The 27429-nt window shown below is 48.7% G+C and overlaps 1 protein-coding gene across 1 annotated transcript in view; it reads left to right on the top strand.

The window, feature by feature from the left end:
* The window catches only part of LOC123757101 (cyclic nucleotide-gated channel alpha-3), a 402346-nt gene that overhangs the window by 268215 nt on the left and 106702 nt on the right, over window positions 1-27429 (top strand). Inside the window, exon 7 of the mRNA XM_069324046.1 lies at window positions 8496-8643. Within this exon, the coding sequence (XP_069180147.1) occupies window positions 8496-8643 (148 nt within the window). The remainder of the gene's footprint in view (window positions 1-8495; window positions 8644-27429) is intronic.

Genomic DNA, 27429 nt, shown 5'->3' with positions numbered 1-27429 from the left:
GAAGGTGGTGAAGGGTAGGGAAGGTGGTGAAGGGTAGGGGAGGTGGTGAAGGGTAGGGGAGGTGGTGAAGGGTAGGGAAGCTGGTGAAGGGTAGGGGAGGTGGTGAAGGGTAGGGAAGGTGGTGAAGGGTAGGGAAGGTGGTGAAGGGTAGGGAAGGTGGTGAAGGGTAGGGAAGGTGGTGAAGGGTAGGGAAGGTGGTGCAGGGTAGGGAAGGTGGTGAAGGGTAGGGAAGGTGGTGAAGGGTAGGGAAGGTGGTGAAGGGTAGGGAAGGTGGTGAAGGGTAGGGAAGGTGGTGAAGGGTAGGGAAGGTGGTGAAGGGTAGGGAAGGTGGTGAAGGGTAGGGAAGGTGGTGCAGGGTAGGGAAGGTGGTGAAGGGTAGGGAAGGTGGTGAAGGGTAGGGAAGGTGGTGCAGGGTAGGGAAGGTGGTGAAGGGTAGGGAAGGTGGTGAAGGGTAGGGAAGGTGGTGAAGGGTAGGGAAGGTGGTGAAGGGTAGGGAAGGTGGTGAAGGGTAGGGAAGGTGGTGAAGGGTAGGAAAGGTGGTGAAGGGTAGGGAAGGTGGTGAAGGGTAGGGGAGGTGGTGAAGGGTAGGGGAGGTGGTGAAGGGTAGGGGAGGTGGTGAAGGGTAGGAAAGGTGGTGAAGGGTAGGGGAGGTGGTGAAGGGTAGGGGAGGTGGTGAAGGGTAGGGGAGGTGGTGAAGGGTAGGAAAGGTGGTGAAGGGTAGGGAAGGTGGTGAAGGGTAGGGAAGGTGGTGCAGGGTAGGGAAGGTGGTGAAGGGTAGGGAAGGTGGTGAAGGGTAGGGAAGGTGGTGCAGGGTAGGGAAGGTGGTGAAGGGTAGGGAAGGTGGTGAAGGGTAGGGAAGGTGGTGAAGGGTAGGGGAGGTGGTGAAGGGTAGGGAAGGTGGTGAAGGGTAGGGAAGGTGGTGAAGGGTAGGGAAGGTGGTGAAGGGTAGGGAAGGTGGTGAAGGGTTGGGAAGGTGGTGAAGGGTAGGGGAGGTGGTGAAGGGTAGGGGAGGTGGTGAAGGGTAGGGGAGGTGGTGAAGGGTAAGGAAGGTGGTGAAGGGTAGGGGAGGTGGTGAAGGGTACAGGAGGTGGTGAAGGGTAGGGAAGGTGGTGAAGGGTAGGGGAGGTGGTGAAGGGTAGGGAAGGTGGTGAAGGGTAGGGGAGGTGGTGAAGGGTAGGGGAGGTGGTGAAGGGTAGGGGAGGTGGTGAAGGGTGGGAAGGTGGTAAGGGTAGGGAGGTGGTGAAGGTAGGTAGGTGGTAAAGGGTAGGGAAGGTGGTGAAGGGTAGGTTAGGTGGTGAAGGGTAGGGGAGGTGGTGAAGGGTAAGGAAGGTGGTGAAGGGTAGGGAAGGTGGTGAAGGGTAGGGGAGGTGGTGAAGGGTAGGGGAGGTGGTGAAGGGTAAGGAAGGTGGTGAAGGGTAGGGGAGGTGGTGAAGGGTAGGGGAGGTGGTGAAGGGTAGGGAAGGTGGTGAAGGGTAGGGGAGGTGGTGAAGGGTAGGGGAGGTGGTGAAGGGTAAGGAAGGTGGTGAAGGGTAGGGGAGGTGGTGAAGGGTAGGGGAGGTGGTGAAGGGTAGGGGAGGTGGTGAAGGGTAGGGAAGGTGGTGACGGGTAGGGTAGGTGGTGAAGGGTAGGGGAGGTGGTGAAGGGTAGGGAAGGTGGTGAAGGGTAGGGGAGGTGGTGAAGGGTAGGGAAGGTGGTGAAGGGTAGGGGAGGTGGTGAAGGGTAGGGGAGGTGGTGAAGGGTAGGGGAGGTGGTGAAGGGTAGGGGAGGTGGTGAAGGGTAGGGAAGGTGGTGACGGGTAGGGAAGGTGGTGACGGGTAGGGGAGGTGGTGAAGGGTAGGGGAGGTGGTGAAGGGTAGGGAAGGTGGTGAAGGGTAGGGAAGGTGGTGACGGGTAGGGAAGGTGGTGACGGGTAGGGAAGGTGGTGAAGGGTAGGGAAGGTGGTGAAGGGTAGGGGAGGTGGTGACGGGTAGGGAAGATGGTGACGGGTAGGGAAGGTGGTGAAGGGTAGGGAAGGTGGTGAAGGGTAGGGGAGGTGGTGAAGGGTAGGGAAGGTGAAGGGTAGGGGAGGTGGTGAAGAGTAGGGAAGGTGGTGAAGGGTAGGGAAGGTGGTGAAGGGTAGGGGAGGTGGTGAAGGGTAGGGAAGGTGGTGAAGGGTAGGGGAGGTGGTGAAGGGTAGGGAAGGTGGTGAAGGGTAGGGAAGGTGATGAAGGGTAGGGGAGGTGGTGAAGGGTAGGGGAGGTGGTGAAGGGTAGGGGAGGTGGTGAAGGGTAAGGAAGGTGGTGAAGGGTAGGGGAGGTGGTGAAGGGTAGGGGAGGTGGTGAAGGGTACGGAAGGTGGTGAAGGGTAGGGGAGGTGGTGAAGGGTAGGGAAGGTGTTGAAGGGTAGGGAAGGTGGTGAAGGGTAGGGAAGGTGGTGAAGGGTAGGGAAGGTGGTGAAGGGTTGGGAAGGTGGTGAAGGGTAGGGGAGGTGGTGAAGGGTAGGGGAGGTGGTGAAGGGTAGGGGAGGTGGTGAAGGGTAAGGAAGGTGGTGAAGGGTAGGGGAGGTGGTGAAGGGTACAGGAGGTGAAGGGTAGGGAAGGTGGTGAAGGGTAGGGGAGGTGGTGAAGGGTAGGGAAGGTGGTGAAGGGTAGGGGAGCTGGTGAAGGGTAGGGGAGGTGGTGAAGGGTAGGGGAGGTGAAGGGTAGGGGAGGTGGTGAAGGGTAGGGAAGGTGGTGAAGGGTAGGGAAGGTGGTGAAGGGTAGGGGAGGTGGTGAAGGGTAGGGGAGGTGGTGAAGGGTAAGGAAGGTGGTGAAGGGTAGGGAAGGTGGTGAAGGGTAGGGAAGGTGGTGAAGGGTAGGGGAGGTGGTGAAGGGTAGGGGAGGTGGTGAAGGGTAAGGAAGGTGGTGAAGGGTAGGGGAGGTGGTGAAGGGTAGGGGAGGTGGTGAAGGGTAGGGAAGGTGGTGAAGGGTAGGGGAGGTGGTGAAGGGTAGGGAAGGTGGTGAAGGGTAGGGGAGGTGAAGGGTAGGGGAGGTGGTGAAGGGTAAGGAAGGTGGTGAAGGGTAGGGGAGGTGGTGAAGGGTAGGGGAGGTGGTGAAGGGTAGGGGAGGTGGTGAAGGGTAGGGAAGGTGGTGACGGGTAGGGTAGGTGGTGAAGGGTAGGGGAGGTGGTGAAGGGTAGGGAAGGTGAAGGGTAGGGGAGGTGGTGAAGGGTAGGGAAGGTGGTGAAGGGTAGGGGAGGTGGTGAAGGGTAGGGGAGGTGGTGAAGGGTAGGGGAGGTGGTGAAGGGTAGGGAAGGTGGTGACGGGTAGGGAAGGTGGTGACGGGTAGGGAAGGTGGTGAAGGGTAGGGGAGGTGGTGAAGGGTAGGGAAGGTGGTGAAGGGTAGGGGAGGTGGTGACGGGTAGGGAAGGTGGTGACGGGTAGGGAAGGTGGTAAAGGGTAGGGAAGGTGGTGAAGGGTAGGGGAGGTGGTGAAGGGTAGGGAAGGTGAAGGGAAGGTGGTGAAGGGTAGGGAAGGTGGTGAAGGGTAGGGAAGGTGGTGAAGGGTAGGGGAGGTGGTGAAGGGTAGGGAAGGTGGTGAAGGGTAGGGGAGGTGGTGAAGGGTAGGGAAGGTGGTGAAGGGTAGGGAAGGTGGTGAAGGGTAGGGGAGGTGGTGAAGGGTAGGGGAGGTGGTGAAGGGTAAGGAAGGTGGTGAAGGGTAGGGGAGGTGGTGAAGGGTAGGGGAGGTGGTGAAGGGTACGGAAGGTGGTGAAGGGTAGGGGAGGTGGTGAAGGGTAGGGAAGGTGGTGAAGGGTAGGGGAGGTGGTGAAGGGTAGGGGAGGTGGTGAAGGGTAAGGAAGGTGGTGAAGGGTAGGGGAGGTGGTGAAGGGTAGGGGAGGTGGTGAAGGGTAGGGGAGGTTGTGAAGGGTATGAGAGGTGGTGAAGGGTAGGGGAGGTGGTGAAGGGTAGGGGAGGTGGTGAAGGGTAGGGGAGGTGGTGAAGGGTAGGGAAGGTGGTGAAGGGTAGGGGAGGTGGTGAAGGGTAGGGGAGGTGGTGAAGGGTAGGGAAGGTGGTGAAGGGTAGGGAAGGTGAAGGGTAGGGGAGGTGGTGAAGGGTAGGGGAGGTGGTGAAGGGTAAGGAAGGTGGTGAAGGGTAGGGGAGGTGGTGAAGGGTAGGGGAGGTGGTGAAGGGTAGGGGAGGTGGTGAAGGGTAAGGAAGGTGGTGAAGGATAGGGGAGGTGGTGAAGGGTAGGGGAGGTGGTGAAGGGTAGGGGAGGTGGTGAAGGGTAGGGGAGGTGGTGAAGGGTAGGGAAGGTGGTGAAGGGTAGCGAAGGTGGTGAAGGGTAGGGAAGGTGGTGAAGGGTTAGGAAGGTGGTGAAGGGTATGGAAGGTGGTGAAGGGTAGGGAAGGTGGTGAAGGGTAGGGAAGGTGGTGAAGGGTAGGGAAAGTGGTGAAGGGTAGGGAAGGTGGTGAAGGGTAGGGAAGGTGGTAAAGGGTAGGGAAGGTGGTGAAGGGTAAGGAAGGTGGTGAAGGGTAAGGAAGGTGGTGAAGGGTAGGGAAGGTGGTGAAGGGTTGTGAAGGTGGTGAAGGGTAGGGAAGGTGGTGAAGGTTAGGGAAGGTGGTGAAGGGTTGGGAAGTTGGTGAAGGGTTGGGAAGGTGGTGAAGGGTAGGGAAGGTGGTGAAGAGTTGGGAAGGTGGTGAAGGGTAGGGGAGGTGGTGAAGGGTAGGGAAGGTGGTGAAGGGTAGGGAAGGTGGTGAAGGGTAGGGAAGGTGGTGAACGGTTGGGAAGGTGGTGAAGGGTAGGGAAGGTGGTGAAGGGTAGGGGAGGTGGTGAAGGGTAGGGAAGGTGGTGAAGAGTAGGGAAGGTGTTGAAGGGTAGGGAAAGTGGTGAAGGGTAGGGAAGGTGATGAAGGGTAGGGAAGGTGGTGCAGGGTAGGGAAAGGGTTCTGGATGTGAGGACGTCGTTAGAACACAAAAGTGTTAAATGGTTGTTAGTGTGCAACAGGTAGAGGGTGTCAGCGTCCCTGACACTGGTCGGTGACAGGCAAGAACGACTCTCATAACCACGCGCCAACAAACCTGTTTGGTGTGGTCAAAAACTTATTGGTTCTTCCAGCAAAATTGTCTATCAGAATTGTCCCACATTATCAAATATTTCAATATCAACTTTGTTTTTAAGGCTTGCAACACTGTGAACTTTGATATCAAGAATTGTTTGTCCTCCTCCATACAGGATGTGTCAGTATTGTCCCCTTGCAAGGATTGTGAATATCTTGACATCAGTCACACAGCAAAAGGGTTTGTTAAATACCTCATGGAAAATAAATTACCAATAAGAATATTTTCGCATGTTAGATATACCAATAATGCTATAAATTGGAACTCGGAAAGGTAGATGTTTTTCAACAATGGATTCCTTGAGATAAATTTGATAGAATCTGCCCAATCAGTCATAGTAATAATAGTAATTCCCGGCCATGAAATGTTCAACAGAGATTCAATTCTTTCAACAAAATTGCTGGGATGTTCAAATTGCTTCAGGTTTTTAGCCATTGCTTATTTTGTCTATACTTTTAGCTATATGTTCGCGGTGTTTTACTGAATCAAAGTATCCCTTTAATGTTGTAGCTCCCTGTAGCGATGACCATATTTCATAGTTAATTATTTATGCTTGTTTAGTGAGTTTTCATTTAATGAGTATCCCTGGAGTGTTGTACGGACCAATACATCCCTTTAACGGTTCAACATTTCGCCCTGCTTTTCGTTTTTACTTTTAAAGCATAACGGAAAGGGTGAAATATGTCAGTTTCCGGTAACTCGGCCCATTTTCTGTTTCTTACTTCGCGTCTGCAGTCTATTGCAGAAGAAGACAAATGCTTCAATGTTTTCTCTGTCTGATATTCTACTTTTGTTTTAAATATCTGTTTAACAATAATTCTTATTTATAACTCTCCTCGTATGCTTTTCGTTTCTTAACCTCCCACTTCCGCCCCCCATATTTGCATCATTCTCATTCCACACTGTGTCCCAGGTACTCCCACTGTCCCATCCCGCCAGCCTTATACACAACTGTTATATGCCACTCTTGTTCTCGTCCCTTCTCAAGACTCGCTCCTCGTGTTGCTTTCCACTACAACAATCTCTGAGGAAGACAGCAAATCTTGAAGCATGCTTCTATGAAACAAATTTATGTTCATAACTATTTTGCAAATTATATATATATATATATATATATATATATATATATATATATATATATATATATAAATATATATATATATATATATATATATATATATATATATATATATATATAATGTCGTACCTAGTAGCCAGAACGCACTTCTCGGCCTACTATGCAAGGCCCAATTTGCCTAATAGGCCGAGTGATTTTCTTTATTTTCAACAAATTGTTTCCAATTAGATTATATGAATAATTATTATTATATTATATTAAAAACATAAATTATTGACTTGTGTTAGTTTAGGTTAGGTTAAAATAGGTTAGGTTAGGTAGGGTTGGTTAGGTTCGGTCATTTATCTACGTTAGTTTTTAACTCAAATTTAAAAAAAATTAACTCATGCACAATGAAACGGATAGCTTAATCTTTTCATAAGAAAAAAAAATTAAAAATATGTAAATTCAGGAAAACTTGGCTTCTTAGGTAAATCGGGCCTTGCATAGTAGACCGAGTAATGCGTTCTGGCTACTAGGTTCAACATATTATATATATATATATATAATGTAAGTGTGTGGTCAGTAGTGGGTTGAGAGAGACCTGCGCGACCCCACACCACAGCTGTCATACAGTCCGCCAACTGCCCCTCAGGTCGGCCACCTTTCTCATTCTAAATTAAAATATTTCATTTACTTCGTGATAGTCGGTGGTGGCAATATAAAAACAGGACATACAGTCAATAGATTCCGATATTGTCAGTTACTTTTGAATCTGATTTTGATCCGCTTTGGAAACAGGGTGATTTAAGGCCTATGAGGAATAGCCTCAATTTCTGTCATTAAGATTCTTAGATTAAGAGAGTGCAGAGATATTTTGTCAGTTGTAATCATCGGTGTATTTATTGTGATTGTGTAAGGTAAACACGGCCTCTGGCCTCCACCTCTTCCCCAACCTCTATCTCCCTAGTCAAGCACACTAGTTGGTTTGTTAGTGCATGTTCCAGTAGTGGTTCTCCCCCCCACTGACGAACACTCCACCCCCCCGCCCGCCCCTCGCCTAACACTCCACGTCCCGCCCACACCCCCCCCCCCTGCCCCATACTCCACCCCTAACACGTCTTCTGCGGTGAGTATGGGTCCAGCAGTGTGAGGGTCCACCAGGCTAGTGTGAGCAAGCATGAACACTTTTTAATACTTTATTCAAGCTAATTCTAAGCAGTGACACAGACTGTATTGCCAAGTCCGCAGCATCTTCACTGTCACCTTTTATAGTGGGTGACACCTATGTCACCTTTTATAGTGGGTGACACCTTCCATGTCACCTTTTATAGTGGGTGACACCTTTCATGTCACCTTTTATAGTGGGTGACACCTTCCATGTCACCTTTTATAGTGGGTGACACCTATGTCACCTTTTATAGTGGGTGACACCTTCCATGTCACCTTTTATAGTGGGTGACACCTTCCATGTCACCTTTTATAGTGGGTGACACCTTTCATGTCACCTTTTATAGTGGGTGACACCTTCCATGTCACCTTTTATAGTGGGTGACACCTTTCATATCACCTTTTATAGTGGGTGACACCTTCCATGTCACCCGTTATACTGGGTGACACCTTCCATGTCACCTATTATAGTGGGTGACACCTATGTCACCTATTATAGTGGGTGACACCTTCCATGTCACCTTTTATAGTGGGTGACACCTATGTCACCTTTTATAGTGGGTGACACCTATGTCACCTTTTATAGTGGGTGACACCTTCCATGTCACCTATTATAGTGGGTGACACCTATGTCACCTATTATAGTGGGTGACACCTTCCATGTCACCTTTTATAGTGGGTGACACCTTCCATGTCACCTTTTATAGTGGGTGACACCTTACATGTCACCTTTTATAGTGGGTGACACCTTAATCCACAGCAGTTTCGTGCATGCTCAAGATTCTCCGTTTTCTTTAGTAGCTCCTGCCGCTCATTTGTCTTTCTTGAAGATTGGGTAATGTTGTTGCACTGGTCGAGACGGTTGTCTTGCGCGTCCTTGCCACCAGCGCCCTCTTGCTTGACATGTTGACATATAGTATGGTATATCTTGATCAATGTTTGTTAATTTATTGTTGTTGTTACTTGCTATATTCCGCGGTGATGGCTCCGTCCCCGCTTGGTCGTCCCGCCAGCGCGACTGTCAGTGTTTCTTTCTCTCTCTCTCCCCACTAGACGTGACCCTCCACCACCACCACCTACGACCCCCACACCTACGACCCCACCACCTACGACCCCAACACCATCACCCACCGCCACGGTCCCTACCCCCTCCTATCCCCGCCCCCCCACCTCTCACTTCCACTCCCCCTGTTGCAGCCGCCATGGGTAGGAGTAGCTCTACCCCGGGGCTGGTGGAGTCTTCTGGCAGAGTGCCCCTGGAGGACATGTGGCTGCCCTCGGCGCCCCCGCTCAAGCTTCCCCCGCTCTGCCCCACACCTGGCTACAGTCCCATCACCAGCCCCAGGTGAGGTCATTACTGCCCCACACACCTGACTACAGTCCCATCACCAGTCCCAGGTAAGGTCATTACTCCCCTACACCTGGCTACAGTCCCATCACCAGCCCCAGGTGAGGTCATTACTAATGCACACCTGGCTACAACCACAGGTAAGACAACCACTGCCACACATTATTATTAATGTGTGGAAGTGTGTTATTAATAATTAAATAAATTTTAAGAGTGGACTGTATGAGTGGACATTATTAATTTTGGTTACTTGTCGGGTGTTTCCACTGCGACAAAATTTTGAGGGTAGACTTAATAATGCTAAATTAGGAAATGACATTGCAGACGAAGCTGCAAAACTTGCAACTAAGAGAAAAAATGTAGACATTTACATACCACAGAGTCTATCACAGATTAAGAAAGTAATTAGAAACAGAGCAATGCAAAAGATGTACAGTGACCACAACACAGCAGTTGCAACATCAGGATCTGCGGATTGGTACAAGAATTCAACCAACTACGAACCACTTAGTTTGATGAAAGGGAGCAGTAGAGCAACAGAAGTACACTTTCATCGCATCAGGCTTGGATACCCATGTGCATGGGAAATAGGCTTACAGGTTCCGGAAGATGAGAGGAAATGTCAGCACTGTGGAGAAATGTCCGAAAGACGACTGGAACATTATCTAACACAGTGCACAGTTACAAATCCATTAATATTTGAACTTAGATTCAACAGAGCAGAAGTTGTTAAACACATATGGCAAAATCTTACTGAAGCGACCATACGAGTAATAAATACTCATACTCCGCCCAAGTAAAACAGAAACAAGCAACACTTAGTGGGCCAGCCAGAGGCTTAGGGCCCGCGCAGGAATATCCCTGCAAAAAAAATGCTAAATGTACCTAGTAATTCAGCTACACTCGAGAATTAAAATAAAATTAATTAAATGAATTAGTTAGTAGACTACATTACTACTGATTAGTTATATGAAAACATCAGCTTAGCTGGACAGAAGATTTCCTCCTGAACCTGCAAGAACACGGGAGTGGACATCAGGGTGGCTCCTAGCCTAGCAAGAACACGGGAGTGGACATCAGGGTGGCTCCTAGCCTAGCAAGAACACGAGAGTGGACATCAGGGTGGCTCCTAGCCTAGCAAGAACACGAGTGGACATCAGGGTGGCTCCTAGCCTAGCAAGAACACGAGAGTGGACATCAGGGTGGCTCCTAGCCTAGCAAGAACACGAGAGTGGACATCAGGTGGGCTATGCAGTAAATGTTGACCTCGTGGCCACTGCGTCCTGTACTCCAGCCCTGAACTCCGTGTTGAAACCTGTAGAATACTCTCTCACGTCGCCAACGTAGATCTGCTGGGGAATTACAATGTACTAGTTGTAACAGCCTACTATATTGACATTATAACATAGAAAATGATACCTAATGAAATTGAGAGGCGCTTACTGTTTTTTTTTTTTGTTAATCATGCCTCATAACCCAGTTGGAATTCTAACGTTAAGAGCTCAAAACAAGAGAAATAATAGATACAACCGGGACACATCTTTTTGTGCTTGGAGAATGCGACAGCTTGATACGTGGTAATCCTTCAATGGCACGACTCTGATGCTCAATTTGCAATTCTTTGGTATTTATGCACAAATATGGCGTCTATCTGGAGAGCACGGTGGTACGTCCGTTTCTCACGCCAGGTGCTGCTCTACTGTGTCGCGTGGCGGACATCTTCCCCCCCCCCCCTCTCATCAGCTGGTAGTCACGGCACGAATTTTCGGTGCAAATTTATGAATGAAAGGAGGTAAATGCTAATTTATATGTGAATTTATTCTTCTCAATTATTATGAACATTGCTTAAACTCTAAGATAAAAATCTCAAATGAAAGCAGATTGAAAACTGAGTTTCTATCAAGTGCTAGGTAAAGGAATAGTCACCGCGAACATGTGGTGGCTGATAAAATCATTCCTTATCATGTTCTAGAACTTCTATATTAGTACGGATAGTTAGATTAGTATCTTAACACAACGTATTTTATCTTATTGTGTCAAGGGTTAGTATTTGGGGTGTCGGAAATTTTCGACAATAACCACTGCCCCACACAGCTGGCTACAGTCACAGGTAAGATAACCACTGTTACACACACCTGGCTACAGCCCCCAGGTAAGATAACCACTGCCACACACACCTGGCTACAGCCCCCAGGTTAGATAACCACTGCCACACACACCTGGCTACAGCCCCCAGGTAAGATAACCACTGCCACACACACCTGGCTACAGCCCCCAGGTAAGATAACCACTGCCACACACACCTGGCTACAGCCACAGGTAAGATAACCACTGCCACACACACCTGGCTACAGCCACAGGTAAGATAACCACTGCCACACACACCTGGCAACAGCCACAGGTAAGATAACCACTGCCACACACACCTGGCTACAGCCACAGGTAAGATAACCACTGCCACACACACCTGGCAACAGCCACAGGTAAGATAACCACTGCCACACACACCTGGCTACAGCCACAGGTAAGATAACCACTGCCACACACACCTGGCAACAGCCACAGGTAAGATAACCACTGCCACACACACCTGGCTACAGCCACAGGTAAGATAACCACTGCCACACACACCTGGCTACAGCCACAGGTAAGATAACCACTGCCACACACACCTGGCAACAGCCACAGGTAAGATAACCACTGCCACACACACCTGGCAACAGCCACAGGTAAGATAACCACTGCCACACACACCTGGCAACAGCCACAGGTAAGATAACCACTGCCACACACACCTGGCAACAGCCACAGGTAAGATAACCACTGCCACACACACCTGGCTACAGCCACAGGTAAGATAACCACTGCCACACACACCTGGCAACAGCCACAGGTAAGATAACCACTGCCACACACACCTGGCAACAGCCACAGGTAAGATAACCACTGCCACACACACCTGGCAACAGCCACAGGTAAGATAACCACTGCCACACACACCTGGCTACAGCCACAGGTAAGATAACCACTGCCACACACCTGGCTACAGCCACAGGTAAGATAACCACTGCCACACACACCTGGCTACAGCCACAGGTGCAGGAATCACCGTGATGATCAGGTACTAATAATAACAAGAGAATCACTGCGTTAATATTATTCAAATCATCATTTAATAAGTAAAAAACAGAAAACAGAGATAATTATTATTATACAATTGCAATTGAATGTATATTATTCTATAATTTATAATACAATTTTAAGAATTATAGAAAAAATATAATTTGTCTTGTTTAGTTTCTTAATTATCTGTTGTTTACTATTATGTGATAATTGTTTGGTCTGTCTGTTTGTTTCAGCACTGTTAGGCTCACCCTTGAGTGTGACTGTCCTAGGCTCACCCTTGAGTGTGACTGTCCTAGGCTCACCCTTGAGTGTGACTGTCTTAGGCTCACCCTTGAGTGTGACTGTCTTAGGCTCACCCTTGAGTGTGACTGTCCTAGGCTCACCCTTGAGTGTGACTGTCTTAGGCTCACCCTTGAGTGTGACTGTCCTAGGCTCACCCTTGAGTGTGACTGTCCTAGGCTCACCCTTGAGTGTGACTGTCCTAGGCTCACCCTTGAGTGTGACTGTCCTAGGCTCACCCTTGAGTGTGACTGTCTTAGGCTCACCCTTGAGTGTGACTGTCTTAGGCTCACCCTTGAGTGTGACTGTCCTAGGCTCACCCTTGAGTGTGACTGTCTTAGGCTCACCCTTGAGTGTGACTGTCCTAGGCTCACCCTTGAGTGTGACTGTCCTAGGCTCACCCTTGAGTGTGACTGTCTTAGGCTCACCCTTGAGTGTGACTGTCTTAGGCTCACCCTTGAGTGTGACTGTCCTAGGCTCACCCTTGAGTGTGACTGTCCTAGGCTCACCCTTGAGTGTGACTGTCTTAGGCTCACCCTTGAGTGTGACTGTCCTAGGCTCACCCTTGAGTGTGACTGTCCTAGGCTCACCCTTGAGTGTGACTGTCTTAGGCTCACCCTTGAGTGTGACTGTCTTAGGCTCACCCTTGAGTGTGACTGTCTTAGGCTCACCCTTGAGTGTGACTGTCCTAGGCTCACCATTGAGTGTGACTGTCTTAGGCTCACCCTTGAGTGTGACTGTCCTAGGCTCACCCTTGAGTGTGACTGTCTTAGGCTCACACTTGAGTGTGACTGTCTTAGGCTCACCCTTGAGTGTGACTGTCCTAGGCTCACCCTTGAGTGTGACTGTCCTAGGCTCACCCTTGAGTGTGACTGTCCTAGGCTCACCCTTGAGTGTGACTGTCTTAGGCTCACCCTTGAGTGTGACTGTCCTAGGCTCACCCTTGAGTGTGACTGTCTTAGGCTCACCCTTGAGTGTGACTGTCTTAGGCTCACCCTTGAGTGTGACTGTCTTAGGCTCACCCTTGAGTGTGACTGTCTTAGGCTCACCCTTGAGTGTGACTGTCTTAGGCTCACCCTTGAGTGTGACTGTCCTAGGCTCACCCTTGAGTGTGACTGTCTTAGGCTCACCCTTGAGTGTGACTGTCTTAGGCTCACCCTTGAGTGTGACTGTCCTAGGCTCACCCTTGAGTGTGACTGTCCTAGGCTCACCCTTGAGTGTGACTGTCTTAGGCTCACCCTTGAGTGTGACTGTCTTAGGCTCACCCTTGAGTGTGACTGTCCTAGGCTCACCCTTGAGTGTGACTGTCTTAGGCTCACCCTTGAGTGTGACTGTCCTAGGCTCACCCTTGAGTGTGACTGTCCTAGGCTCACCCTTGAGTGTGACTGTCCTAGGCTCACCCTTGAGTGTGACTGTCCTAGGCTCACCCTTGAGTGTGACTGTCCTAGGCTCACCCTTGAGTGTGACTGTCCTAGGCTCACCCTTGAGTGTGACTGTCCTAGGCTCACCCTTGAGTGTGACTGTCCTAGGCTCACCCTTGAGTGTGACTGTCCTAGGCTCACCCTTGAGTGTGACTGTCCTAGGCTCACCCTTGAGTGTGACTGTCCTAGGCTCACCCTTGAGTGTGACTGTCCTAGGCTCACCCTTGAGTGTGACTGTCCTAGGCTCACCCTTGAGTGTGACTGTCCTAGGCTCACCCTTGAGTGTGACTGTCTTAGGCTCACCCTTGAGTGTGACTGTCCTAGGCTCACCCTTGAGTGTGACTGTCCTAGGCTCACCCTTGAGTGTGACTGTTGTGAAAAAGTTGTGTTTTTTATTTTTTTAATTTAAAAACTTTAATTTCTTTATCCTTATTCCTGTTGTGATAATCTAATATTATATCCGTCAACTTTAACTGAACGTGACAGAACATATGTACGTCAATAAAGTGTGCGGGGTGCAGGAAAAAACAGTGTTCAACATAACAATACAGTTTACTCAACAAAGTACTAACTACTACAACAACGAAAGAAATATCAATGACGTTACTCGAAATCCTTCCTGTGACACCTTGACTGACAGCAAGACACCAGCCACGAGTGCTGCATAATGAACTAACTTGAACATACTGACTGATAACAGAGGATGCAATCAAGCAAAACATACTAATCTATAACCACTATGCAACAACAACAACAAGGTAGATTAGGAGACACGCCTCCCATAACCTCCTCTCAGTCACTCTACGCTTCTTGCAGCCCTCGCCTGCAAAAAGCAGTCTAGCAGCCTATCAAACTAGCAGCCTATCAATGACATGACAATGACTAATGGGGTAACTGGCAACTCCAGCAATCCTCCTCAATAAAAATTTTACGTTAACACTCCGTCCCTCGGACGATCAACAATCAATGACTAATTGATTACGTTAATTTTACGTGACTACGTGACTAATTGATTACGTTAAAATAACAAATAACAAAGTAACACTTAAGTTAACTTAATCATCTCCTACAGACAAATCAAACTGTACAACTGTCACTAGTAACGCGGAATTACACAAACACTCTACCCGTCGAGCATTTAGTGAGTAATCCCCATTAATCCCTGTACTCCAGACAGCTGATAAATCCCAGTACGAGTTACGTTATCGGTTACTATCGCCCCTTCGACGGTTTACTACAATTTCTATGTCCAAGGGGCTAAGAGAACGGCAATCACCCTTGACTACCCTCGAGCAATTAATTACTATCCCGAAGATCAATAATTTATTGATACACAAATACGTTACCTTGCACACTGGCTCAGCAATATGACATCAATGGCATGAATTCCCTCTGGGGCCTTCCATACCCCAGATGAACTCAAGTGACTAGTGCAATCCCACGGACCGATAACTAATCACCACGTCTACGTTACTCTACAATGACGTTACTCTCCCAAGAGTCAATCAAATTACCTGTTCACTGACAGGCATTAATAACCGATGTTATGTTAATGAAACAATGGAGTCTTCGTGTGAGTCAATCAACCCTGATCGGAGTTAACTACCTTGACTTCCTTGAACCCGTTAATTACCTGTCCAACTGACAGATAATTTGGAACAAACAGTACTTAAAATGCAATATTTCGGCCCTCTCGGAATTCCTACAATACTTGTCTGACCTGCCCTGAAGTTACTGTTTGGCTAGGCTCCCTGACCGACCAAAATAGCTGTTCCTTGGAAAATAATTAACCCAAACGTATCTTACGTTACTCAAATTGTCATAGAATAATTTCTCTATTAGCAATGGCTGTTTCCTTGGTTACGTTACATTAATTGCCTCTCACTCAACGTTCACTGAATAATGGGCTTCGATGACAACCAAATATAAAGGAAAATTAACACCAAGTACTCGTACCAATGACGAGTTCCCCCACGACACAATACATCACAACACCCGGTGATTTAAACAATACAATCCGGTTGCAATGACAATTACTGTAGAACACCAGTAAATAACACGCACGGTGCTCTAACCCACTAGAACACGGCCCATACAATTGTCTGAACTTCAATAACACACACGGTGATTGATCAACACTAACAACAATCACGGCACAACAGTTTACAACCCCTGTACAATGACACACATACGGTGCTCTAATTTCGCTAAATTAGATCACGACCCAACACTTTTACTAGCCATTTGCAATGTCAAACACACAGTCCTCTAATTTCCACTTAGAACACGGCCCCAGACTTTGCAATCCGGTTGCAATAACCACTTACTGCATCCAAAGTATTGACACACTAGGCTTCGTGACTCTACAATTATATATATCGTACCAGCTGACCACCTGTAGCCTTCAGCTATCAAGTACTAATGTGAAACACTAAGGAGATGACACACTCCTGATTAACTTTGGCAATTGATTAACGATCCCACGGATCGATAATTACTCCCGAGAATTACGTTACTCGACCGAGCTGTCAGCTGTCATTCCTGACAGCCGCGTCACTCACTTCACCACAAGTCTACCAAAATTACGTTAACAGGTCAGCCATCTACACATACATAATTACATTTATCACAGCCCTGGGAACACAACACTTGCATAAAATCACACACTGGTATTACTCCACAACGATCAAATGGCAGGAAATCCCCGGTGTTACCACACTAACACTCTAGCGTGCACTGATGACCCGAACTGGACTCCTCTCCTGCAAAAGACTACACGGACATGGGACACAACAATAACAATTCCTCCATAGAAAATGTAAATACATGAAATCCCAAAAGAATGGAGTATAAAACACACTAAGACGGCCCTCATGGTCCTTGGTCTAATAGCACTGTATGTGTTCCCATGTGTACACACACACACACACAAATATGTTGTTGTTGTTGAGTTAGGGGCGACGACGATCGTGGGATCGGATGCGCCCCGAGCATACCCGTTAAGGGTGAATCGCGAAACCAGGAAAGGCAAAATGCCAAGCAAAAACGCGAAGCGAGTGACGCCAAGCACTAGAAACTTATATGCCACACGGCAAAGAAACGCACAAAGGGAGAGGAATAAGCACATAATATAACAGGGTAAACAAACAGCCAGAGGGGCACACAGCATGTCATATAGCAAATACACAGGAAATCAGTGCACATACTTGCCCGGGAACCTGGCCCGCGGGAACGGTACATTGAACGCTTCCCAGAGCACCCACCGCCAAGGGTCTCGTCCATCCACCGGGGACGCAATAACATCCGGAACCGGGGCAACAAACACCTGCAAACAGGGGACCCAGATGGTAGTACTCATGAGGCGAGAAGTCACCACTCGCCCCCACATGAAGGGAACCTGCCCACCACGAAAGTTCTCTGGTCCGTCAGACAGCAGTAACTCGGCAATCTCCGACCAGTGACCCGGCGGCATCACAGACGCTGGCAACACGTCCTCCTGGGCCCCAACGCGCACCCTCACAGGAGCGAATGGGCCCCAGGGCACCACCACAGGGGCACCCGTGGCCCCAGGCACACCATCAGACGACAGCAGGGAACCCGGATGGCGCGCATCCTTCCGTAATGTCACCACCAGGCCACGCCCAGCACCAGAATCCACACCATCCCCGGCAGCGGAAGCCACCACCCTCCACTGCAAAGAGTCCCCTGGCGGAGAAAGAACCAAAGGCATGTCCGAGACACAGGCACCAGCATCGGCAGGCACATGGACCTCCGCCACCACGAATTGCGGAGACATCGACGAATCCGTATCCACACCGTCAACACCCGAAGACCCACAGTCACTGAAGTCACCAACATCGGCCCAGGAAGAAGACGAACGCCGGGAATGTTTGGGCTCTGGCCGGATATCGTCAGGGCCGGAAGTGGACCCAGAAACACGGGCACCACGAGCCGGACGAACCGACGCCCGACACAGAACAGCAGCAGCCTCTACCACAGGGGGAACTGGGCCACACACAGCAGGAGGCTCCGCAGCCACCCTAGCACCTAGGACATCCGGGACCCGAGTCACGGACACAGGGCCAGGCGCAGCATCCAAAGACTAGGGAGAAGACGGCGACACCACACAGGGAGCACCAGGAAGGCCCACGGGAGCAGCTTGGACAGTGACAGGATCAGGCAGACCAACCGACGATACTGTAATACCCGGAGGAAGGTCGGCAACAACCGAAGGAACGTCAGGCGTCGCTGGGGGAGCTGCAGCAGCGAACGGGACACGTACCCCCTCAACATCTTTGAAGACTGCCTCCAGTGGGAGTGGCGGGAAATCCTCTTCACGGATCAAGTTGACAGGAGCAGCTGGGGCCTCAGAGCACCCTGCAGCCTGATGCCCCAACAGGCCACACCGGAAACAAGTACGAGGCTGCCGGGCATAATACACCCGGACGTAGTAGCCCATAAGCCGGGCAGAAGAAGGTATATCCGACCGCAGGTGCATTCCCAACGTGCGAATGTTCGTTCGCCTTCCAGCATACCGCCCCGAGGAGAGCGTGTTCACCCTCACACTAACAACAGTACCAAACCCCCCGAAGTAACGCCGTAGGAGGTCTTCAGGAAACTCCAGGGGCGCCCCATGGACGCTGACATAAGTCAGGGTTCCACTACGACCCGAGATCGCCACAGAGCTGGCATCACCCGGCAACAACAACGTACGCCCCTCGTACCGACGGAGGAAGTCCCGGTACTCCTCCTCCCTCACGAACTTGAGAACAACCCAGTGGGCTGTAACAAGCTCAGCACCATAGATAGCCTCCACCGGGATACGAAGCATGTCATACATAACCAGCTCTATGCCAGAATATCCAGCCCGACTAGTGAACTCCAAGCTCACCGAGTTCACACGCACAACAGGGGGAAGATGGCCTCCCATGTCAAACTTGCCACGTCAACATTAACATGCAGCCAGGCAGCAACACAAACTGGGGGGGGGGGGCAGAGATGCCCACACCACCTGGCGACCAAAACGGCAAACACCCCAACTACCAGAGGCCAGGCGACACGTCTGCACCTCACGGCAGCTCCAGGTGAACTCCACACATAAATATATGCCTGCCCTCTACAGACCAAGTTTTCCCTTCACTGACAAGGACGTCACTAGGGGTGAAAATCTCACGTGCCCGCACTTCTCTTCACCTCTAAGGTGCTAATAGAGACAACGCAGTGGAACACCTGACCTCGAATTCAGGCTTAGAGATAATAATCACCAAATTCACATAGAGGTTACTTACTCATTTATACGCCCTGGCCCTTTCACACAACTCCTACCATGCACACACACTGTAGTAGGTTGGTGGCCACCTCTTCAAGGCGGCGGAGCGGCTAGGGGTAGCCAGGTGTAGTCTAGCAGCTCAGCGCGATTCGAATCCTTCCTCACTCATGGAGGTTTCACACCACCTCCGGGCGAAGCGTGGCGGTCGTCAAAATGGCGCCAAAACACTAAGAGTGTCTCTGTCTACCGAAATTCCCACGAATTGCTATGGGAAACTGCCTTGAACACAGGCAAGATATTCCCAGATCACTCCACTACTATAAGACACTAGCAGGAGATCGGATAGTTTGATTGGCAACTGAGATGGGGAATTAAGAGTCTGTTGCACCTGCTCGTATGAACTTTTTACTCACTTCTCACGATCTGATTACTACACTCACTTGCTATCACACGCAAATATGACGAGTTTCTGCTCGTTTCCACGGACTTCCGCCGTCGTTGGTGGATACTGGAAATGTACTAGGAGCCTCTAGAAACAGTAGTTTCACTTGGCTGGCCGACCAGTGAAACCACATCTTACTACGCTAGAGCCTGGCGCAGAATGGCGTCATGCAGCTAGGAGTGCCGGCTTCCCTGTCCTCCTCAAACTAATCAATCACAGAAAGGCATCTTTGGGCCTATCCCTCTGGGCCAATCACAGCCTAGCTTCCTTTGCCCTCAAGGAGGCCTCCAAGATGGCCGCCTGCGTTGCTATTGGGACGGAGCGGGTGGCGGTTGGCTTCCTCACGGCTTCTCACTACTCCCCTATCTCGCTGTCTCCCTCAACTCTTCCCAATAAAAGCTGCTACTCGCTCTGTTTCCACAAATGTGCTACAACGGCAACTGTAACATATTTATAATGCTGGTGACCTAGGCTCTCCAGCGAGCCTATACACTGGAAGTTTCCTGCACGGGTTGCTAAATCTAGTCCGGGTGCATGGCTATTCACGTGCTCCAGTGCACCGCGAGCATCACGTGCACGTACACCGGTAGAAGGTTTAGATGGTGTCAACCCATTCCCTCACAACTGTGTTAGGTTCACCCTTGAGTGTGACTGTCTTAGGCTCACCCTTGAATGTGACTGTCTAAGGCTCACCCTTGAGTGTGATTGTCTAAGGCTCCCCCTTGAGTGTGACTGTCTTAGACTCACCCTTGAGTGTGATTGTCTAAGGCTCCCCCTTGAGTGTGACTGTCTTAGGCTCACCCTTGAGTGTGACTATATAGGGTAACTTTACACTTACATGATTGTTAAGTGTCCAGCTTGTCACTCAGCTTGGATAGTAAAGTACTTATTTAAATATATCTTTATTTTGGTGATAAAGGGATATAACAATATAATATTCACTATAATGTAATAATATAAATATGCTGATAACATAAATATAACAAACGAGGTCAGTTAGAATATTAATAAATGATGCATTAATAATCATTATAATTTGTTAATAAATAATATATTGGTATTCATCATAATATTAATAATTAAGGAAATAAATCATTCCTTGCATAATTATTTTTTTAATATTAATAAAATAGTTATTTCATGAATCTGGTGTACAGATCTAGATGTAACAGTCATGGAAAAGAGCGGAGGTTTCCACACTGCAGTCTACACTAAGGAAACGAGCATAAGAATGTGCCTCAATGCCAACAGTGACTGCCCAGACATGTACAAGAGGAGTGTTGTTAACGCTTATGCCGACCATGCTCTCAGCCACAGCTCAGAATGGAAGCAAGTCGACGAAGAACTCTGTAGGGTAAGGCAGGTCCTAGTCAACAACGGCTTCTCCAATGGTTTCGTCGAAGACATCATAAGAAGGAAAGTGAAACGCCATGCAACCTCTGAAGAGACAACTAACACAACACCTATACCCCCTATTAGACTATTTTACAGGAACTTCTTTTCCACAGCTCATAAAACGGAGGAAAGGGTCCTGAAAGATATTGTTAATAGAAACGTTAACCCTACAGACAAAAATCAGAGGATACAACTGACGATTTACTATAAAACCAGAAAAACGGCCAGCCTACTCATGAGAAACTCTCCAGACACAAAACAGAACGCTTTAAAAGAGACCAACGTCGTCTATGCCTTCAAATGCCCTCTTGGGGACTGTAAGCTCTAAAAAACCCAGTATATAGGCAAGACAACAACATCTCTTTCTAGGCGTTTAACGATGCATAAGCAACAGGGCTCCATTAAGGAACATATAATCTCATCCCACAACCAAACCATCGCCAGAGAAATCCTAGTAAACAACACAGAAATCATCGATAGATACAGCGATAGCAGGCGGCTTGACGTCTGCGAGGCACTACACATCAAGAAGTCAACACCAGCAATCAACAGCCAATTAATGCACAACTATATTCTACCCACCTCACGACTCCGCTCCAATATAGAAGCATCAAGAAATATGTTTCTCTGTTGGCTGTTGATATATATATATATATATATATATATATATATATATATATATATATATATATATATATATATATATATATATATATATATATATATGTCGTACCTAGTAGCCAGAACGCACTTCTCAGCCTACTATGCAAGGCCCGATTTGCCTAATAAGCCAAGTTTTCATGAATTAATTGTTTTTCGACTACCTAACCTACCTAACCTAACCTAACCTAACTTTTTCGGCTACCTAACCTAACCTAACCTATGAAGATAGGTTAGGTTGGGTTAGGTAGGGTTGGTTAGGTTCGGTCATATATCTACGTTAATTTTAACTCCAATAAAATAAAATTGACCTCATACATAATGAAATGGGTAGCTTTATCATTTCATAAGAAAAAAATTAGAGAAAATATATTAATTCAGTAAAACTAGGCTTATTAGGCAAATCGAGCCTTGCATAGTAGGCTGAGAAGTGCGTTCTGGCTACTAGGTACGATATATATATATATATATATATATATATATATATATATATATATATATATATATATATATATATATATATATATATATATATATATATATATATATATATATATATAAAACCTATTTACTGGGCTTCGGGGGACAGGTCTGGCGTGATATCAACCCCCAGGTCTTTCTCTCCCTCTGGTTCTTGAAGAATTTCATTTCCCAAATGATACCTTGAATCTGGCCTCTTGCTCCCTACACCTATCTTTGTTGCTTGACATTTGCTCGGGTTAAACTAAACCATTTATTAGATCATTGTTTCAGTTTGTCCAGGTCATCTTGAAGCCTCAAGCTGTTCTCTCTGTCTTAATCCTTCTCATAATTTTGGCGTCGTCAGCAAACATTGAGAGGAATGAGTCTATACCCTCCGGGAGATCATTTACATATATAAGAAACAGGATAGGTCCAAGAACAGAGCCCTGTTGGACTCCGCTGGTGACTTCACGCCAGTCTGAGGTCTCACCCCTCACTGTAACTCTCTGCTTCCTATTGCTTAGGTACTCCCTTATCCACTGGTGCACCTTACCAGCGATTCCTGCCTGTTTCTCTAACTTATACACCAGCCTCTTATAGGGTACTGAGTTAAAGGTTTTCTGACAATCCAAGAAAATGCAGTCTACCCAACCTTCTCTTCCTTGCTTAATTTTTGCCACCTGATTGTAGAATTCCATAAAACCAGTGAGGCAAGATTTGCCATCCCTGAACCCACGTTGATTGTTTGTCACGAAGTTTCTCCTGTCCAGATGTGTTACTAGGTTTCTTCTCACGATCTTCTCCATCACCTTGCATGGTATACAAGTTAAGGACACTGGCCTGTAGTTCAGTGCCTCTTGTCTGTCAACCTTTTTTAATATTGGGACTACATTAGCCCTCTTGCATATTTCTGGTAGGTCTCCCATCTCCAGTGACCTACTATACACCAAGGAGAGTGGCTAGCAAAGTGCTTCTGCACACTCTTTCAATACCCATAATGAGATTCCATCCGGTCCAACAGCCTTTCTCACGTCCATATCCAACAGATCTGGATCTTAACCTGATCTCTGGTAATTTCGAGCCCTGCCAAGGCTGCCTTGTTTAATGCCACCTCTCCTGGTTCAAGGACTTTACCTCGTTCCATTTTAAAGACCTGGAATCTTTTGTTGAGTTTTTCACACAGCTCTTTGTCATTCTCTGTGTGCCTGTCCTCGCCCGTTCTTAGATTCAACACCTGTTCTTTCACTGTTGTTTTCTTCCTGATGTGACAGTGGAACAGTTTTGGTTTATGTGAGTCAGGTCACCCCACATAGTGTGAGTCACGTCACCCACATAGTGTGAGTCACGTCACCCACATAGTGTGAGTCACGTCACCCACATAGTGTGAGTCAGGTCACCCCACATAGTGTGAGTCACGTCACCCACATAGTGTGAGTCAGGTCACCCCACATAGTGTGAGTCACGTCACCCACATAGTGTGAGTCAGGTCACCCACACAGTGTGAGTCAGGTCACCCCCATAGTGTGAGTCACGTCACCCACATAGTGTGAGTCAGGTCACCCCACATAGTGTGAGTCAGGTCACCCACATAGTGTGAATCACGTCACCCACATAGTGTGAGTCAGGTCACCCACATAGTGTGAGTCACGTCACCCACATAGTGTGAGTCAGGTCACCTCCATAGTGTGAGTCAGGTCACCCACATAGTGTGAGTCACGTCACCCCACATAGTGTGAGTCACGTCACCCACATAGTGTGAGTCACGTCACCCACATAGTGTGAGTCACGTCACCCACATAGTGTGAGTCAGGTCACCTCCATAGTGTGAGTCAGGTCACCCCCATAGTGTGAGTCAGGTCACCCACATAGTGTGAATCACGTCACCCACATAGTGTGAGTCACGTCACCCACATAGTGTGAGTCAGGTCACCCACATAGTGTGAATCACGTCACCCACATAGTGTGAGTCACGTCACCCACATAGTGTGAGTCACGTCACCCACATAGTGTGAGTCACGTCACCCACATAGTGTGAGTCAGGTCACCCACATAGTGTGAGTCAGGTCACCTCCATAGTGTGAGTCAGGTCACCCCCATAGTGTGAGTCACGTCACCCACATAGTGTGAATCACGTCACCCACATAGTGTGAGTCACGTCACCCACATAGTGTGAGTCAGGTCACCCACACAGTGTGAGTCAGGTCACCCACATAGTGTGAGTCAGGTCACCCACATAGTGTGAGTCACGTCACCCACATAGTGTGAGTCAGGTCACCCACACAGTGTGAGTCAGGTCACCCACATAGTGTGAGTCACGTCACCCACATAGTGTGAGTCACGTCACCCACATAGTGTGAGTCAGGTCACCCACACAGTGTGAGTCAGGTCACCCACATAGTGTGAGTCACGTCACCCACATAGTGTGAGTCACGTCACCCACATAGTGTGAGTCAGGTCACCCACATAGTGTGAGTCACGTCACCCACATAGTGTGAGTCACGTCACCCACATAGTGTGAGTCAGGTCACCCACATAGTGTGAGTCACGTCACCCACATAATGTGAGTCAGGTCACCCACATAGTGTGAGTCAGGTCACCTCCATAGTGTGAGTCAGGTCACCCCCATAGTGTGAGTCACGTCACTCACATAGTGTGAATCACGTCACCCACATAGTGTGAGTCACGTCACCCACATAGTGTGAGTCAGGTCACCCACACAGTGTGAGTCAGGTCACCCACATAGTGTGAGTCACGTCACCCACATAGTGTGAGTCACGTCACCCACATAGTGTGAGTCAGGTCACCCACACAGTGTGAGTCAGGTCACCCACATAGTGTGAGTCACGTCACCCACATAGTGTGAGCCACGTCACTCACATAGTGTGAGTCAGGTCACCCACACAGTGTGAGTCAGGTCACCCACATAGTGTGAGTCACGTCACCCACATAGTGTGAGTCACGTCACCCACATAGTGTGAGTTAGGTCACCCACATAGTGTGAGTCACGTCACCCACATAGTGTGAGTCACGTCACCCACATAGTGTGAGTCAGGTCACCCACATAGTGTGAGTCACGTCACCCACATAGTGTGAGTCACGTCACCCACATAGTGTGAGTCAGGTTACCCACATAGTGTGAGTCACGTCACCCACATAGTGTGAGTCAGGTCACCCACATAGTGTGAGTCACGTCACCCACATAGTGTGAGTCAGGTCACCCACACAGTGTGAGTCAGGTCACCCACACAGTGTGAGTCAGGTCACCCACACAGTGTGAGTCAGGTCACCCACCGTGAAGTAGTACCATTAACTGCTACAACGACCCAACTGTGCAGCAGCGCCAACCTCACTCGTGGCCAGTCTACACACTAGCAGCTGGCAGGGAGACGAGGCTCCCTGTACCCCTGAAGGAGTGTCTCAGGACACACACACTCCCAGCCATCACTCGGGTGCCTGCACCCACCCGGCCTTACCGTTACTCCAGAGTGTAGACGCACTCTACAGACACTCTGGGGGTCTCACACACTCTACAGACACTCTGGGGGTCTCAGGCACTCTACAGACACTCTGGGGGTCTCAGGCACTCTACAGACACTCTGGGGGTCTCACACACTCTACAGACACTCTGGGGGTCTCAGGCACTCTACAGACACTCTGGGGGTCTCACGCACTCTACACACACTCTGAGGATCTCACGCCGAATTTTAATTCAGTGCTAAAGGCAATAGGCCATTGATACCCGGAGCCTGTGTACAATATTTGTGAAGTGAGAGAGGACTGAGGCAGCAGTGCTTGTGGAAGGGTTCATGCAAGTTCACTGTTATTAACAACAATAGTTTTGTTCCATAAATTTACCAATACACTGGCAGCTTTCGTTACATTAACGAAGAGTGTAAGTTGTTAAGGCTATACTAAAGTATACACGCATCAGGACACGTTTCCTCGGAGCTAACTCTTGCCTGAGAACAAAGTGAACTGAATGAACACTCGTGAACACTTGCGAACACTCTGATATCAAGTGCACACAACACTTGCAGTAACAAGGGTCACTGATCGCAGTTTCAACTATACACTCGTGTAACCAACATCTTGAAATACACAAAGACAATCAGTAACACTAAGTAAACACACAGCAATAATTGTGTGGCAGCACACTGCACAATGATCACTGTCACAGGTTACAAAGACTAATAATCACTGGCAGAGATTGTACAACACTGTCACAGGTTACAAAGACTAATAATCACTGGCAGAGATTGTACAACACTGTCACACATAACAATGCCTGAGACAAGTGGTCATTGAGACAAGAATAGGTCAAGGGATTGATACAAGCCTCTGAGATTATAACTACCCATTAAAATACTCACAAGTCACAGGAACTAAATCCATAGTGCAACACCTGCGAGTCACTGAGACTCTATAAGTCACTGAGACTCTACAAGTCACTGAGACTCTACAAGTTACTGAGACTCTACAAGTCACTGAGACTCTACAAGTCACTGGGACTCTACAAGTCACTGAGACTCTACAAGTCACTGAGACTCTACAAGTCACTGGGACTCTACAAGTCACTGAGACTCTACAAGTCACTGGGACTCTACAAGTCACTGAGACTCTACAAGTCACTGAGACTCTACAAGTCACTGAGACTCTACAAGTCACTGAGACTCTACAAGTTACTGAGACTCTACAAGTCACTGAGACTCTACAAGTCACTGGGACTCTACAAGTCACTGAGACTCTACAAGTCACTGGGACTCTACAAGTCACTGAGACTCTACAAGTCACTGGGACTCTACAAGTCACTGAGACTCTACAAGTCACTGAAACTCTACAAGTCACTGAGACTCTACAAGTCACTGAGACTCTACAAGTCACTGAGACTCTACAAGTCACTGAGACTCTACAAGTCACTGAGACTCTACAAGTCACTGGGACTCTACAAGTCACTGAGACTCTACAAGTCACTGAGACTCTACAAGTCACTGAGACTCTACAAGTCACTGAGACTCTACAAGTCACTGAGACTCTACAAGTCACTGAGACTCTACAAGTCACTGGGACTCTACAAGTCACTGAGACTCTACAAGTCACTGGGACTCTACAAGTCACTGAGACTCTACAAGTCACTGAGACTCTACAAGTCACTGAGACTCTACAAGTCACTGAGACTCTACAAGTCACTGGGACTCTACAAGTCACTGGGACTCTACAAGTCACTGGGACTCTACAAGTCACTGAGACTCTACAAGTCACTGAGACTCTACAAGTCACTGAGACTCTACAAGTCACTGGGACTCTACAAGTCACTGAGACTCTACAAGTCACTGAGACTCTACAAGTCACTGAGACTCTACAAGTCACTGAGACTCTACAAGTCACTGGGACACATAATTACAGTGAAACATCACAGGTCATTGAGGCCTGAAATGTGTGAAGGACTAGGCCGACCCTCCTACACCTGAACAAGTGTCAGGTGTAGGCCCTCCTACACCTGAACAAGTGTCAGGTGTAGGCCCTCCTACACCTGAACAAGTGTCAGGTGTAGGCCCTCCTACACCTGAACAAGTGTCAGGTGTAGGCCCACCTACACCTGAACAAGTGTCAGGTATAGGCCCTCCTACACCTGAACAAGTGTCAGGTCTAGGCCCTCCTACACCTGAACAAGTGTCAGGTCTAGGCCCTCCTACACCTGAACAAGTGTCAGGTCTAGGCCCTCCTACACC

Source organism: Procambarus clarkii, chromosome 13 (assembly GCF_040958095.1).
Source record: "Procambarus clarkii isolate CNS0578487 chromosome 13, FALCON_Pclarkii_2.0, whole genome shotgun sequence".
NCBI classification, from domain to species: domain Eukaryota; kingdom Metazoa; phylum Arthropoda; class Malacostraca; order Decapoda; family Cambaridae; genus Procambarus; species Procambarus clarkii.
This window is presented reverse-complemented; position numbering and strand designations above follow the sequence as displayed.